Source organism: Erpetoichthys calabaricus, chromosome 1 (assembly GCF_900747795.2).
Source record: "Erpetoichthys calabaricus chromosome 1, fErpCal1.3, whole genome shotgun sequence".
Taxonomy (NCBI): domain Eukaryota; kingdom Metazoa; phylum Chordata; class Cladistia; order Polypteriformes; family Polypteridae; genus Erpetoichthys; species Erpetoichthys calabaricus.
Genome location: NC_041394.2, coordinates 118164014 through 118180790, shown reverse-complemented (window position 1 = coordinate 118180790; position 16777 = coordinate 118164014). Strand labels below are relative to the sequence as shown.

General features: G+C 39.7%; 2 protein-coding genes across 3 annotated transcripts in view; both read left to right on the top strand.

Annotated features, from left to right (window-relative positions):
• Positions 1-16777, top strand: part of LOC114654919 (aldo-keto reductase family 1 member B1-like) — a 227614-nt gene that overhangs the window by 84814 nt on the left and 126023 nt on the right. The window lies entirely within an intron of this gene.
• Positions 1-16777, top strand: part of LOC114654914 (aldo-keto reductase family 1 member B1-like) — a 96196-nt gene that overhangs the window by 53037 nt on the left and 26382 nt on the right. The window contains exon 1 of one of the 2 annotated variants that reach the window (XM_028805769.2): positions 1216-1452. The exons of the other annotated variant lie outside the window; for it this stretch is intronic. Within the exon in view, the coding sequence (XP_028661602.1) occupies positions 1324-1452 (129 nt within the window). The 5' untranslated portion in view covers positions 1216-1323. Of the gene's footprint in view, positions 1-1215; positions 1453-16777 lie in introns of those variants that run through there. 2 annotated transcript variants of the gene reach the window in all.

Genomic DNA, 16777 nt, shown 5'->3' with positions numbered 1-16777 from the left:
CTCAGGCACACTGTTGTGTAGAAGAAGGCACTACAGACAGATAGATAGCATGTAAGAGTGTCCTGAATAAACCAAATGATTTCAGCCTTCTCAGGAAACAGTGGGCAACTCTGACCCTTCTTGTGTGCAGCCTCTGTGTTAGCACTGCAGTCCAGCCGGTCATTTAGTTGTATCCCAAGGTGCCCTCACCACATTCACGTATTTGCTATTGATGGGAACCTTTGGCAAAGTAGGCTTGGCCCTCCTGAAATTTATGATCAAAAATGTAAAAAAAAAAAGAAGAAAAAAAAGTATATTAGGAACAGGACAGATATATTTTTCACAGTACTGTACATACACACATATATTCTGAAGCTCATTTTAATACAGTTCACTGTTGTAGGTAAGTAAATTATGTGAAATGTAATAGAAGAAATTGAAGCAATCTAGGAACACTGACCATATTACGTCTTTCTTTCTTTCTTTTGCTTTATAATGCACCAGTGAAAATCCAACACATGTTTTTTAATTAATTGTTTTATAGTTGGAAAAAAAATATTTTCTTTATACTACACTCCGCAGATTCCAAAATATAATTTCTAATTAATTAATTAATAGTTCTATTTACACAATATCATTCCCAAGCCCGCATATTAAGGGTGTGGGCTTTCATCTTTCTGCATCACGAATTGCGGACCCTCAGGCTAGTGTTGGGATGTTGGAGAAAACAAACGTCACCCCATACACCCATACTCATTATTTTTAGGTTGCCAGTACGCTTAACGTTTACGTTTTTGAGTTGTGGAAGGAAAGCAGGATTATTCAGAGTAACCCTTAATTATTTGCGGACTCAAATAAATCAGTGAGACGCTGACCGCTGCGACACCCGGCCGCTTTAGAATAATCGTGTGGCAGTTTTTATTCCTCGCCCGGCATAGTTCAGGGTTGGTTTTTTTTAACGGTTAGGACTTAATAAAAGATGTTTACGAAGGACCCTGCAAGTTAAAAACATTGTGTTACCGTCCCTGAAGTAATCTGAATCCCGGTAATGTATCCATCATCGGTGTCTCGGCTCAGCTAAAATCATATTTTTCTTTCGCTGCTGATGCCAGATCTAAAGCTAGGTGAAGAAAGTTACCCCGCCTTGAGAATACAGCCGCCTATAATGTGCATTTAATCCAAACGTGTTGCGATTCTGTCCAGTGTGGCAAGTCTGCTCTGGGAGAGGAGGCGGAGTAGATCCGACTGGCGTAACGTTTCTTATCAAATTTCTCCTTTGTACTTTTGAGACCGAAGAGTTTGGGCGGCACAGTGAAGAGGGTGGAGAAAGTGAGGAAGGTGGATATGAGGACGTTGTTTTTACGTTTGCTTCCCACTTTCTCCCACTTCAAGCGACTGCAGGCGACGATGGCCACACACGTTGTGCTGAACACGGGCGCCAAAATGCCGATCATCGGGCTCGGGACGTGGAAGGTGAGCAGCAGGCGGGAAGGCAACTACAAGAAGCCATTTGTAGTTGAGCAATTCCCGTCGCAGTTTTCGTTTAATTTAAGCGTTGGTTACCTGCTAAAGAGTTGAGGAATAACCTTTCGAATATGTGTGTCATAATTTCTAAACGGGGTTGCCTTAACTTTGTTGACGGTCGATGGCTTTGGAATGTGAAGTTTGATTTGTTGTCCGAAGTTCAGAGAGATGATGTTTGAATCACCAACTGTGTGGAGTTTGCATATTCTCCCCGTGTTAAAGTATTTTTCCTTTTTTATTTTTGTCTACATTCCAGTAATTTTCTGATACGGCATTGCTGCACCATAAGTAAATATGGGTGTTAGATTGTGTGCCAGACAGCGTGGGCACCTGTGTTGTGCCAAGTCCTACCTGGAATAAGCATAGAGTTCTGTTATCATGATTTAGATTAAACAGGCCTTTTATCCATTCTGGACCCAATTTGGATATGATGAGACCCTAACCAGAGGGAGGTGATGAGGCCCAACTAGGGAAGTGTTAATGTAGAACACTTTCTAAAATGGTTCAAATAATATAGAACAATAATACCAATAACACAGAACAATGACGGGTACATGTCGCTCCTCTGAGGGGCAGAGGTCACTCATGTCTTCAGGTCGCTACATCAATCAATTCCTGATGCTTGCCTACAGAGTAGTCAATGGGTCATCACCTGAGTATATGGAGACACTGGTGAAGGACTATATACCTGCTCACCCTTTCAGGTCAGCCAGGAAACATTGTCTGGTGATGCCACCCCTACATGGCATCAAGTCTCAATCCAGACTCTTTTCATGTGTACTTCCAAGTTGGTGGAAAGGGCTGCCCACCTCCATCCATACTGCTGACTTCCTCAATATATTTAAGAAGAGACTGAAGACCCATCTGTTCTGTGAATATCTGAGAAAAAAAAAAAAACCCTTTGCGCTGCGATACTTAATATTCTTAGTTAATTTGTTTGTTTGATCTATGATTATAAATGTAGGAGTTATTACATCTTTTCACTTGTGGCAATCAACTTTTGTTACCTACCGTATTACACTTGTTGAACAAACAGGCCCTAGCCTAATGTTACTCGATAATGTTTACCTCTTCTGTAAGTCACTTTTGGATAAAAGTGTCTGTTAAGCAAATAAATGTAAATGTAAATGCAATAATATAGAACAATTTCCAAAATAGTTCCAAATACAGCTACTTGAAAGGCATAATAAATAAGATGACTGGTATACTAAAATACAAAGTCCAAGTCTGTGCTTTGGAAGTTTTAGTGAAATTCAAAGCAAAGAGTTCACACAAAAAATAAAGGCAAAAAATTCTGAAATAGTATAAGCTGCCATAATTTGGGGTGTACATAAAACATGTAGTGATTTACATCATTAGGTACAAGTATAATAGACAAAAATAGTTGCATCAAAAATTGTTAAAATGTGTGCTTCAATTTAAATGTTTAAAGTCTAAATATTCTTGATTGTAACAGAAAAAGAAATAATAGCATCATATTCGTAATTACTGACCTTAAAACAGTCTAAAACTATACCCCATATGCTTATGTTTGAAAATTGCTATTTTTAACCTTCTGAGAGTGGCTCTTAGAAGACTAGGACTACTGGTAAAGGTGAAAGTTGGGAGCACACACCTCAGCACCACACTGGCACCGTGTGAGTTTTTTTATACGGTGGCTGGAGTGCCAATTCTGCCACCAAACCCCCAATCCCCCAAGTCCTCCCTGCAGATTAACATCATACCCAGGAAAGAATCAAATATAAGAAAAATTAAATTTGTGATCAGCAACCTTGAAATTGCATAAAATGACTCTCAGCCTACCTGTTTTACTGATCCTGAAGTTTTGTGAAATGAACTGATGTGGCATGCACAGCTTCAAGTCCTTTTGATTATTTTTGCTGAAGACACGCATTGGTTTACTCTTTATCATAACGTGGTAAGGTAGTAATTTCCTGTGCAAAACATGATCCAAGCATGGCCTAATAATGAGGATTTTTTTAGGTCTTGAGGGCCAAAAATGGGAGGAGAGGTGTGCAGAAAGCTCAAAGTCTTGCATAACTAAACATCGAAATGGGCTAAATAGTGTATGTATGTTGGGGTGGACAAAAAAAAATGAAATGATTTCAAAGTGTTCATATGTAATTCTTATAAATACAAAAATTGATAATACATATAAAAATACTTCTTGTCTAGGATGTTTTGTTTAATGCTTAAGTATCTTAGTTACATTTCATTAAGTTTCTATATGTTATCATATACACTATGACATATGTTTAGATATACAGTACGTGTCAGAAACTATATGCCTTTAAACCTCTCAAAATAACCAATCTAAAAGTTCATGCATTTATCTTACTGTCTATCTAACAATCTGAAATCATTCTGTTGTCACACCAGAAGTATATCAGAAAATTATGAGTATTCCATTTCATGTTTACTTATCTATATATTGTATATAAAAGTCAATGTGTGTGTGTATGTATGTATGTATGTTCCAGCATCACTTCTGAACGGCCCCAGCAATTTTCATGAAACTTGGTACACGTTTCTCATTGGTTGACTAAAAATACTGTAGGGTGAAATCAACCTTAACCCACCCCCTTCTGGGTAAGGTGGGGGATGATCTTGCTGTCCTGTATGCATGTTATCATCCAGTTAACACTGGGAATGACCACCAGTGGGTGAACTGGAGGTGACTGCCAGCATTCTTTATGTTTGAGCACCAAGGCGCCCCTGTTGCTTTTGAAATTAAATAGAGTTGGCCGGTTCCGAGTGTCAACTGGATGATAACATACATACAAGACCATAAGACAAGCACATTAGTGAGTCTTCATTGTTTGTTAATTTATTGTTATTTTTAAAGTTGTGTTTTGTTTAATTATTTTTTTCTTAAACAATTAAAAAAACAAACAAACAAACAAAAAAACACTTTATTGTCTTCCCGGGCAACACCGGCTAGTAGGGAATAAAGATGAACCCATTACAAATGTCCAACAAGGTAGTGCAGTGGTTGAATTTTGAAGAATTTTGAAAATATGCAAGTAAAAGTATAACAAATTGAGCAAATTATGAAATTGTGAGATACTCCTTCAGACTGTTAGGATCTAACCTGTAGGATGTTTAGCTTATGCTTACATTCAGCACAGCATCCATCTGTTTAGTTCTATGCTTAGCTGTGGAACACCCAAAACCTCAAACAACTGTATGCAAGGCAAGGCATTGTTGGCCACAATCACACCCACTCTTTTATACAAGGCTAATTTAGAGTTACCCATTATCCTAATGTGCACATCTTTTGTCTGTGAAAAAAGATACCTTAAGAAAAATCCACACACAGTACGAATGGGCAAACACTCTACACACAAAGATGGGACTATTACATAAAATTAAACAAGAAATGCAGTGAACTTTTATTTATTCATCATCTTGGAATGCCTTATACTACTCTTGTAGATTTCTTTGATTCTACTGCCTTAGAACATAATTAAAAAAGGCAATAAATGTAAGACCTATACATATACTGTATGTGTACACAGTGTACACTACAGCTGTAATAAAAATAATTCACTTTTATATAGAAATCTTCCCGTGCTGTACAGATTTACAAATATAACTAGGGTTAAATACAAAGTAAATTTTAACAACCTTTAATCAAAGCATAATTGTATTAAGCACAAATTGCCACATTCTTTAATTTCTATCTCTCACTCTCTAAGTGCCGTGTCTGACACAGACATTGGTGAGCAGGGTCTTCCACATGCCTGTTTTCATTGCCATTCTAAAAACCTCATTGCAACTCATGTTGTTCCCAAACCATCTCACAGCATTTCCATAGATGGTGTTTCTCTGCCTTCCTCTTGCTCTCTTTACCTTTTACTTAGCAATACAACACTTTCAATGCCTTCAGCTCTTATGATGTGTCCCAAATATTTTAATTGTTCTTTATCTCACTATGGTAAATGTCTTTTCACCTGTGCTCTTTTTAATATTCCTTCAATTGTTAGTTTACCTGTCAAAGGAAATTTTTAGTATTTTTCTGAAAAAACACATCTCACAACTCTCCAGTCCACCTTCCATTTGTTTTTCTCACAGTCCTTGCATACTTCATAACCGTCAATTAAGACCGACCAAACGTAACACCCTAGAAAGTTCATCTTTGATATCATTGTTATGTGCTGGTTTACAAGTGTGTATTTCTACTGCATAAAAGTTGTTTTGCCAAAGCAAACCTCCTATTCGTTTCCTGATCACTACTTCCATCTTGTGTTAACATGGCACCCTGGTAACAAAAGTGATCCACTTGCTTGATATTTTTAGATTTTACTTTTATTTTGCATTTTGGCACTACTTTGTCTTTTGTAAACACCATACTAACTGTCTGCTTGCAGTTCAATGAAAGTCCTTTTCCTCACTGTCTTCTACTCCCACATTTAAAATGTCCTGTAGCTTTTCTTCACGTTCAGTAATAAATACTGTATCACCTGCAAATTGCATATTGGTAACATTGGCACTTCCTACATTTATTCTTTTCATTTCATCAATGACTCAGAAACATTTCAGTGTAAAACAAGAACATATCTGGCAAAAAACAGCCTTGCGTATACCTCTTCTGACTGCCTTCCATTAATGTCAATAACTCCGTTAATATCTATAGACATTTTTAATTACATTCTTATGTTATGGTGAAACTCTGCTGTTGTAAAGTGTGTACCAACTACAATAGCTGCTCACCATATCTTATACTAGACATCAGGGCTGTCATCTTTTCCAGACTGACCTCTTTTATCGGAGTTTAAATTATGGCATCTTTTGCATTGTGACAGTCACAATGCCTCCCAGTTTGCAAGCTGAGACAGTAGAATGTAAGTTATTTATTCATTTGTGACTAATGGTAAATACACCAAAGACAACATTCATCAGAAGTAATTCAGTTAAAAACAACCCCACTCCACCTACTGGATCCCAGCCATCCATTATCCAATCCACTATATCCCAACAAGGTCACGGGGGTCTGCTGGAGCCAATCCCAGCCAGCACAGGGCGCAAGGCAGGAAACAAACCCCAGGCAGGGCGCCAGCCCACTGCAGGGCACACACACCCACACACCAGGAACAATTTAGGACGGCCAATGCACCTAACCTGCATGTCTTTGGACTGTGGGAGAAAACCCACGCAGACACGGGAGAACATGCAAACTCCACGCAGTGAGGACCCGACAAGTGAACCTTGGTCTCCTTACTGTGAGGGAGCATCACTACCACTGTGCCACCGTGCCACCCTACTGGATCCCATGTATATTCTAAATTGTGTAACTTGCTAACTTACCCTCATTAAACACTGTAAATTGCTCTTCTTTTCAACTTTTTCTTTGCTAAGTTTCCCAAGAAATGTCTACAGAATTTTATAGTAGTAAACCATATAAATCTCAATCTTTTAGACTGTGGTTTATGTCAAACAGTCTGGCCTTATATCAGCATTTTGTGAATCATATGAAAGGTAATATTTCCACAGTCCATTTTATTGTAAAGTATGTTTAAGGATCTTTAAGGCAAGTGATGCATTATTCATGCGCTTTCACATATTAAAATATTACCACATTTGATTCCATAACTTCTTAGCTTCCTTCAGAAAACATGACAGTTCAAGTGTCTGGGTTATTTATCAATATGAAGTGCTATATTTTTTTCTATTTCACCATATATTCTTCAATGCATTTCAAAAAAATCTTGTTTTGTTTATTTAAATGTATTTTAAAATGGCCCAGTAGTGTAGTAGATGTACACTTGTTGGAAACAGTGACATCAGCTTCATGCATTGAAAGTTTATTTACTTTTCATTTAAAAAGTCTGCATTTTCATTTCCTGTTTGTTTAATTGAAGTAAAATATGTTTAACTCAGTTGGAGAGGAAGAAAGCCTTGTGTAGCCTCTGGCGTTTTTTCTTTGTGACTTTTAAAAATAATGTCCTTCTTGTTCAATATTCACGTATTGCACTGCAAGGTCAGGGTTATTCTGATCTTGTATGTTATACAGTATAACAAGTTGTAATTATACCATTCTAACACTAAACTGGCATTTTAGGAACTATAATAATAGTCCTTAATAAAAAATTATCTGATATATTTCCCTCTTATGAAGTCAGTATGTAATCTTTAAATCATGAAAAAGGTTTGCTAAAAGTATATTACAGCAGTCTTTTATTTGTATTTTATATTCTGTTTAATTTAACAGCTATATCCATGGCAGTAAAAATATCATGAGTGCTGAGTCATGATTTCCACTGTTATTTCAGGGCCTGCTTTGTTCAAGTAAAAGTAAACATTTGAGTAAAATGACATGCAACCCTCATTCATCATTGTATAAAGTCTTTCTGCCTTCCAAGTTTGAAGATACGCTAGCAACAGGCGCACTATTCAGATCACTGAATGAACACTGAAAACATTATTTTGCCTAGTAACTTTCCATCCTCTTTGTTGATCGCTGTTTGACTAACCAGATTTGTGCTTTAACAAAGAGTTTATTTAAACTCAGTGTTTAAAATAGGGAAGAAAATAACACTGAAAACTGACCAATTGATAAACATTTGTTTATGGCTATTTCCTTTATTATTGTATGCATGTTAAACTGTTTGATAGGTGAAGTAAAAAAAGACATAGTTGTAATAAACATAAAAATTTCATGGGTGGCACGGTGGTGCAGTAGTAGCAATGCTGCCTTGCAACAATGTAACTGGGTTTCATGCCCAGGGTATTGTGTTATTAATTAATGTAATGTTTTTGTTATTGTTTCAATGTGTTGCTAACTTTTATTTTGTTTATTTTTCATTTATTGATATATTCATTTTATCACTATTTGCTTTGATGCTCTTCTCCATTATGTAAACTTTATTGCTGTGATGTTGTGTCACCTTTATATATGTACTAGTCATTTAGCCCGTTACAATAACGGGCGCTAGAACAGTAGTGCATAAACATTAGTAGGAACAGTCTATATTAAATGGCAAGGGACTTTGACCTCATTCTTTTTGTTGGTCGTATTTTTCTTTCTTTCAGCCTTTCTTTTGTTGATGTTTACTTGCTGAGCTGACCGTTCTTCATGGGCTACCGCCGTGTATTGTGTGTCTTTAATTTTCTGTGACAGTAATACTGTCTTGTACGGCTCTATTCAATAAGGGCGCCCACAAAAAGACGAGCTTCAAAAGGGCGACCTCAATTGAGCGCGGCGAATAAAGGCGTTCGTAGATAATTTAGTTCAAATGGCTCTGAAATATGTGAAGAGCAACAAAGGTGCAGATCTTTATTTACGCGCGCCTTTATTCGCTGCGCCCAATTGAGGCTCGCCTTTTTGTGCGCGCCCTTATTGAAGGATACCATCTTGTACGTCCGCTGGCTTGTACGTCCGTAATATACCTTTAATTTTCTCTGGCGGTAATACAGGCGTGCGCGTCGGTAATATGCCTTTAATCTCCTCTGACAGTAATACTGGCTTGTATGTGGCTGTAATATGCGTCACTGTATTGTGTACCTTTAATTTCCTCTCGCAGTAATACTGGTTTGTATTTCCGTAAAACGCCTCTAACTTTCTCTGACAGTAATATCGCGCATCGCACCGTGCCCCGCGCATGCGCACTTCATCAGAAGACACCCACACACCTGGACGCACATAGGGATTTTATATATATAGATGGGCATGAAGTTGGCCATCTAAACTTTAACTTGTGTCACAAACTTGACCACAAGTCATAGCAAGGCTTGGGGCTGCCACCCGTATAATTGTTATCCTGGCTGCAAATTCATAAAAATGTTATACAGCACTGATGTACAGAAAACCGAGTCCAAAACAGAACTGAGGGAATAGGAAAAAGCTGGAGGCTTTTAAAGGGGCAGACAGGAAGTGAGGTCAAAGGGGTCAGGCTCATAAGGGTCTTCAACCATAGGCTTGAGCCCGGACGTGACATCACAGCGGCCGGAGCCGGCAAGGTCTTCTTCCATAGGCTCGGTCCCGGAAGTGATGTCAAGAGAGTCAGGTGGAATCTCCCGTGAATGGTCTGCAGGAAAGAGAGAAAAAGAGTCAGTACACTCTGCCACATCCTGGTCTGATTTGGAATTGCCCTTGCTCAAGCCCTTTAGCTGCCTCCCATGCGTACGTGTGTGACACTTGTTAACGGAAAGACTTTGTAAAAGACCAGGGGCCTCATGTATAACGCCGTGCATAGAACTCACACTATAACATGGCGTAAGCACAAAAGCGGGAATGTGCGTATGCACAGAAAAATCCAGATGCAGGAATCTGTACGCACGCAAACTTTCACGTTCTCCCACTACATAAATCCCGATCAGCGTGAAAAGTAACGTACTTGCACGCGCCTTCTGTCCCGCCCCAACTCCTCCCAGAATTACGCCTCTTTGAATATGCAAATCAATATAAATAGCCTTCTGTGAAAAGACAATGGGAAAAGCACAGGGGAAAATATAAGAATTTCAGCGAATACCAAGTGGAGGCAAAGGAAAAACGTACTATTTGTTGGTTTAAACAGTGGTATAATCAACAAAAGAAAGTTGATTGAGTGACAGAGTGTCGGAGAAACTCGAAAGATCCATGTCACAAAGTCGCACAGTGCCCGAAATAAAAAAGAAATAACATATCAAAGTCGCCGTGAAAAGGCGAGTCGTAGCCCACCGTCTGAGTGTCATATGAAAGCTTATTTGGGTACAGACAAAACAAATAGGCACACAGTGGGAAAAAAGCACGAAATGTCAACTTTAATCTCGAAATTTCCACTTTAATCACGTAGTTTATTTTGCCATTAAAGTAGAACATCATAAACTTCATCTTAAAATCGTTTATTTTACTAGTTTCTCAAGTAGCACGTTAAATGCTTTGTTCTGTATTTGATCTTCTATGTGCTCTATGTGTGTGAATCACTACGTGCTTCCGTTCTTTCTCTTTCTCCGACAGGACACAGAATCCATTACATTCGTGATATTACAGCTCTCTGAATAATTAAAATACTGAGATGTATACATGATATCATTTTCATAATGATAGGAATGAAAGCATGTTATTAAACATGGGAACACGGTGGCGCAGTGATTGTTCATGTCTCACGCAAGAGTCTTGCTGCGCCATGTGCGACCTTCAATTAAATAATTTATTACAGAAGTACTGTCTCTTTCAAACGTACTAACCTCAAATTCCTGTCCTAACTTTTCTTTCTCCAAATGCCCAATCGCCACACAATCAGCTCTGTAATAGACGTTAAGCCATCTGTAAGCTTAGAACGCCGATTCCTCAAAACTTTTAAGGAACATTGAAATATCTTCGTAGTACATGTTTAATTATTCTATCCGTCTATCTTTCCAGTGTCGCGTCAGCGCAAGAATACAACGCAATGCAGGAACAATCCCTGAACTAGCTAGCGCTGCGGCACCGTGTCCTCACATGTTTAATTATTAACAATACAGATTTTTTAAATGAAGTTAAAGTTTTATCTGTATAATATAATCAACATATTTTGCTGCATTTCATCTTAAAAATGATATCATCATATGCAAATACACGCTTCATAAAGTGGCGCAGGTTGTGCAATATTATAACTGTAGTGCAAGTTTACAGTGAGGTGATTGTTCAAACAGTTCTACAAGGAGCACTTGATGGACTGATTGAGTGCGTTTATAGTTCTTGGGATGAAACTTTTTCTAAACCGCGAAGTCCGTACAGGAAAGTCTCTGAAGCGTTTTGCTGTGGCTCAGGCAGCGTCTGCTTCATGCTGTGTACCGATAATTCTCTTTCCAATCAGCTGCTGCTGTAAGTCCCCACTCAGATACAGTGATATAAATACTCCGAGTGGTGCAGTGAGAGTAATATGGAAAAAGATGATCTGCTGTGGCAACACCTAACGGGAGCAGCTGAAAGAAGAAGAAGATGCAGTGAGAGTTACAACGCTAAAGCAGTTATGGTATTTGGAATACTATGGCTATTCCCTGGACCATTATATTGCTGCAGGTTAATTACAATCAGATGCATTACACTAATAAACAATATGCAGTTAGTTTCAGTGTATTTATAAAGCCGCGTCAGGAATGTGGATCTAAGAAAGAAAGGGTGATCACACAGGAACAGTAGCACTGCTTTGACGCTGGGTGCCGCCAGTCTGCAAAACCGAGCGGAGAAATTGCGTACGCCAAGGTATGAGTTACTGTGGAAATGTGCGTGGCTTTACGCCAAGTTTAGGTTTTATACATCACGATTTGAGCGTGGAAAGGTTCGTACACAACATTTCTGTGTGTACGCACCGTTTATACATAAGGCCCCAGCACTGAAACCTACATCAAGATAAATTTAGGCAGAGATTCTGGTTTTGACTTTAAATTTGGTTTTATCTTTATGTTAGGATTATGTTTGACATCTGTTAATTCTTTTTTTTTGCTTTTGAATGTTATTCATTTTTTATTTTCGAAAATATTCTTTTATTGTTAATTGGTAAAATCATATCAGTCCCCATTTGTGTAGTAGTAATTCTTCTTAATTTTGTGTATTTATTTTCATGAGCAACATGCAATTAGACCAGCAAAATAAATAAATAAATAATGTGAGTTACTTGAAAACGGAAACATTTTGATGAATGATTTATTAAATTTTTTTGTTAACGACCTAACCTTTGATAATTACAACTACTGTTCTTTCTGTTTGCCCATAAAGATAGACCACTTTTATTTTCCACCTCTCACAAAATTAAGTCTAGCCTGTAAGATATTGAAAATAAATGATTTGCACATTACAGCAGCATTACAGCAGTCTCAAGGCATGTAAATGGCCAGAACTTCTTTCTGTTTTGAATAGATGTTGAGTAAATAATGCAGCAGTGTAAAGCTAGCAAGATCTGTGTACAACAATTTGCATACTGCAATATCTGCATAACCTTTTGTAGTGAAAACGTACAAATTTCAGTAACACAGAACAGAATATTTTTTAACAGTAATCTGTCATGTCATTACTGGGGCTGATACAGGGGACTGCTTTGGGAATTACAGGATGGCTGCTCACCCTACAATTTTTATAATATTTTGTCACACAGTAGATTGGTTAAGTTCATCAGTTTGTATACTTAAAGTACACCTGTTTATACAACACTAGCCATGCTACGCCGCATAATTATGTATTGATGGGTGAACACTTCCTGAACGACACAGTTGTCCAAACAGAAGTGAAAATAAAATTGAGCCTGGTGCATTCTTTAACTGCATTTTCTGCCTTGTAGCGCATTGGTAGTGTTTCTGGTTAACAGTAAGGAGACTGTGGAATGGAAATACCCATAATGCATTCCAAACCTCCCACTGCAACACTTACTTAACCTTTTCATAATAAAAAAGGGTTGTATAATGTGTATAATTTGCCAAAACACCAATAATTTTTCTAATGTACTAACCAAAAAGTTACAAAAAATGCCTAGCCTACCAGAAACAACAATTTCATACTGTACTCACCATTTAATTTGACATCTTTGGGCTGCAGGAAGGGAGGAGGAGGAGAATGAAACAGACGGTTTTTTAAAGGCTTTCTTTAACTTGCGCTCAGGCGTTTGCAATCATTTCAATAGTTTCTTTTGCATTAATTTTAATCTCCTCCTGCCTACAAGTTATTCTGACGAGAATTTTTCTCAGCATTTCCTTGCGATAATACACTTTCAAGGTGCGAATGATGCTCAAATCCAATGGCTGAATCATCCTTTTTTTTTCTTCATATTGTGAGGTTTCTGAACTCTTTTGAGACCCCCCCTCCCCACTCAGTGGGAACGTCATGCTGAAGTGCGTCCTGAAGCGCGATTGCCGCATCTGTCGAAGCTTGTTTTGTCCGTTGCCGGGCAGAGTAACAACAGACTCATAGCGCTTTAGTGAAGCGACACAGAAGCAAATCATAAAAGATCAGGGTCGTGCTATAAGTCCCTGTCTTGCTCCCCAAAAACACAAGGTTGAGTCTCAGTACTTTAGCAAAACCAGCCTTCATATTGAAACTGGAACGGCACACTTATTTATTGCAGCGTGATCTGCCACTCTGCTATACACAGACGCAGCAGATCAGTGATAAAGTTACATGTTAACTGCATTTACAATGTCCTTTGCTTATCACCCATGGATATCTTTTCTGTTTGGTTTGGGTGAGAGACTCAGCACAGCTTTGAGCCGGCTGTTGCCCCAGCAACAGATAAACAGTCTTCCAGAGTTTGGACTTCGGACACTCTTCAGCGTGTCTTCTAGTTGGGGGAGGTACCTTGAATGAGTGCCGCATTAATAGGAATGTTTCTGTTTGTTTACAATCGCGCAAGCGGATACACGTGACCGCATTCAGATCGTAACGCAAGATGTTGGTCATAAATCAAAATAAAAATTTTGGTCGTAAATCAAGTTGTTCGCATGTCAGGCCGGTCGTATATCAAGGGTCGACTGTACTTTCATTGTTCTTTGCCGTTTCGGCTGCTTTTCTATATATAATCCACCAAGTCACCCGACCACAGTAGTAGGAGGGGGGTGGGGAGCGTACACAGGGCAGGGACGTATTCAGAGGGAGCGTATAACCCGCACTCAGTGGGTATTCCTCGTTCGTGGGGAACAATTCGAGAAAGAGCTATCAATCTGTCAATCCTCTCCGTGTCCGGGCAGGGTGAGGTTTCCCGTGTTGAGTCAACTAAAGCAAGATTTGTGTGTGGCGAGTTGTTGTGTTCGAGCATATGAGCAAGCACTGTGAATGACTTGAGAGCGTGGGTGGACGCGTGCCGGATGAATGAGTATCTATATAATATATATATATATATATATATATATATATATATATCTATATAACGAGTATCTATATATCTTCTTAGATATAGACAGCGTCTGATAGTTCAACTGATGATACAACTATCATAGTTGTGATGGTTTTACACTCCAGCACATTGCTCTTAGAATTGGTGGGCGTGTCTCTCTAGCGGTTCGAGTTCTTGGGCGGTGCTCTGTCATTTATATCACACGGTCGGACGACTTGGTGGATTATGTATGACTAGCATAATTATGTATTGATGGGTGAACACTTGCTGAACGACACAGTTGTCCAAATGGGGTGGGTTTGTGGATAGCACTGTGAATGAATGAAAAGATGGACCTCTGGAGAGAGCAACATACAAATGTCCGTGACTGAAAGTGGGATCGTCTGTGACGATGGAGGCCACGCTGGTGAAAGTTACTTCGTCGGTAGGGATAAGTTTCAGCACTTGTTCATTAAGGTGTAGCGAGTCTTCGCTGTTGACGCTTAATATAGCTTGCGTACTGAGTTGTTCCGGAGTCACAGTTGAGAAACACTTTTTTAATGTCTTTTAAGCACAGGGAAAAAAATTAACATGTGAAACATCCGTAATGTAATAAGCCACCAAGAAAAGTAACATTGCAACAATGCACGCTTCGATCCGATTGCTGTAAACAGAAGTGAAAACAAAATCGAGGCCGGTGCTTTCTTTAACTGCCTTGTAGCGCAATGGTAATGCTACTGTTTTGCAGTAAGGAGACTGGAAGATTTTGGGTTCGCTTCCCGGTTTCACCCTGTGTGGATAGCGCTTTGAATACTGAAAACACCGGTATATCAATGTAATGAAGTATTATTATTCTTATGCGTCCAGCGCTCTCTCTCACGCGCGCCTGTATGTGTGTGTGTGTCGCTCGCTCTCTCTTGCTCGCTCGCTGCACGTGTTCCTGCAGGCATACCAGTAAGTGAATGAAAAGATGGAACTCTGGAGAGAGCAAAATGAACATTTGCAAAATCCGTAACGCCGCTTTCAGTAAGTACAATGCACACGCGTTTAATTTGTCAGCCACTTTTTGCCAGACGTCTTTTCTGGTTTGGGCTGCTTTTGCAGGGTTACTGCTTGTGCATATTAAATCTTGAAATCCTTCGAGTAACTAATTAACTAACTAACACCCACCCACCCAGCTTGTGAGAAGAAAATGTGCCCGTTCTTTCATCATTTTGTTGCAGCCTATCAAAGACTTGCTGATCATGTTTTCTAGAGTCAATATACAGTGGAACCTCGGTTCACGACCATAATTCGTTCCAAACCTCTGGTCGTAAACCGATTTGGTCATGAACCGAAGCAATTTCCCCCATAGGATTGTATGTAAATACAATGAATCCATTCCAGACCATACGAACTGTATGTAAATATATTTTTTTAAAGATTTTTAAGCACAAATATAGTTAATCATTACACCATAAAATGCACAGTGTAATAGTAAAAACATTGAATAACACTGACACAAACACCCAGGCTCCGTGCTCAGCTGCATGCTCTCTCTCTCTCTCAGCAGCATGCGAGCCTCCCCAGTCTCCCCCCCACCCCTCTCTCTCAGCAGCACGGGAGCCTCCCCAGTCCCCCCCACTCTCTCTCTCTCAGCAGCAGGCGAGCCCCCTCCCCCTCTGTCTCTCAGAAGCAGGCGAGCCCTCTCTCTCTCTGTAACATTGCAGCAGTTGTATAAACACACATTTTTTAAAATGAGTTTTAAGCACAGGGGGAAAAAAGGAACATTTGAACAAATCCGAACTTTATTTAAAAGCCAATCAAGATAGTAACATTGCAGGAGTTCACCATTTTTAATCAGGCGACTGACAGTAGTGGAGTCAGGCACAGAGAAGGTCAGCTGCTGAGAAAGCGTCTCGACTGTTGCAGGGCGGTGAAGCAGGTGAGACGCTAATGAAAAAGAGGCACAGGGCTTATTGGTTTTTAAAGACTGCTTCCTTCATTGTGTTTTAACCTCAGTTTTAAAGGATTGCGCGGCTCTCTCTGTCGCGCTGCCTGTGTGTGTGCCTCTGTCTCTCTGTGGCGCTGCCTGTGTGTGTGCCTCTGTCTCTCTGTGGTGCTGCCTGTGTGTGCGCGCGGCTCTCTCTCTCGGGCTGCCTGTCTGTGCCTCTGTCTCTCTGTCGCGCTGCCTGTGTGTGCGTGGCTCTCTATCTCGGGCTGCCTGTGTGTGCCTCTGTCTCTCTCTCGCACTGCCTGTGTGTGCTTCTGTCTCTCTCTGGCACTGCCTCTGTGTGAACCAAGGTTCCACTGAGGTTGACTAATGAAAAGTTAAAGTGGCTCAGAGCTGCATGTGGACTGTGGCACAGACAAACAGAAATGACGGCATGTTTTCCGAGGCGTCGCGTCCGAGTTGGTGGGCGTGGCTCTGCGAGTTGTCGTCGTATCCAATGGTCTTAGAGTTGGTGGGCGTGGCTCCTTCCTGCGTGCGCCATGGGTGTCTTACTTGTCGGCGGCTTAGTGAATCCACG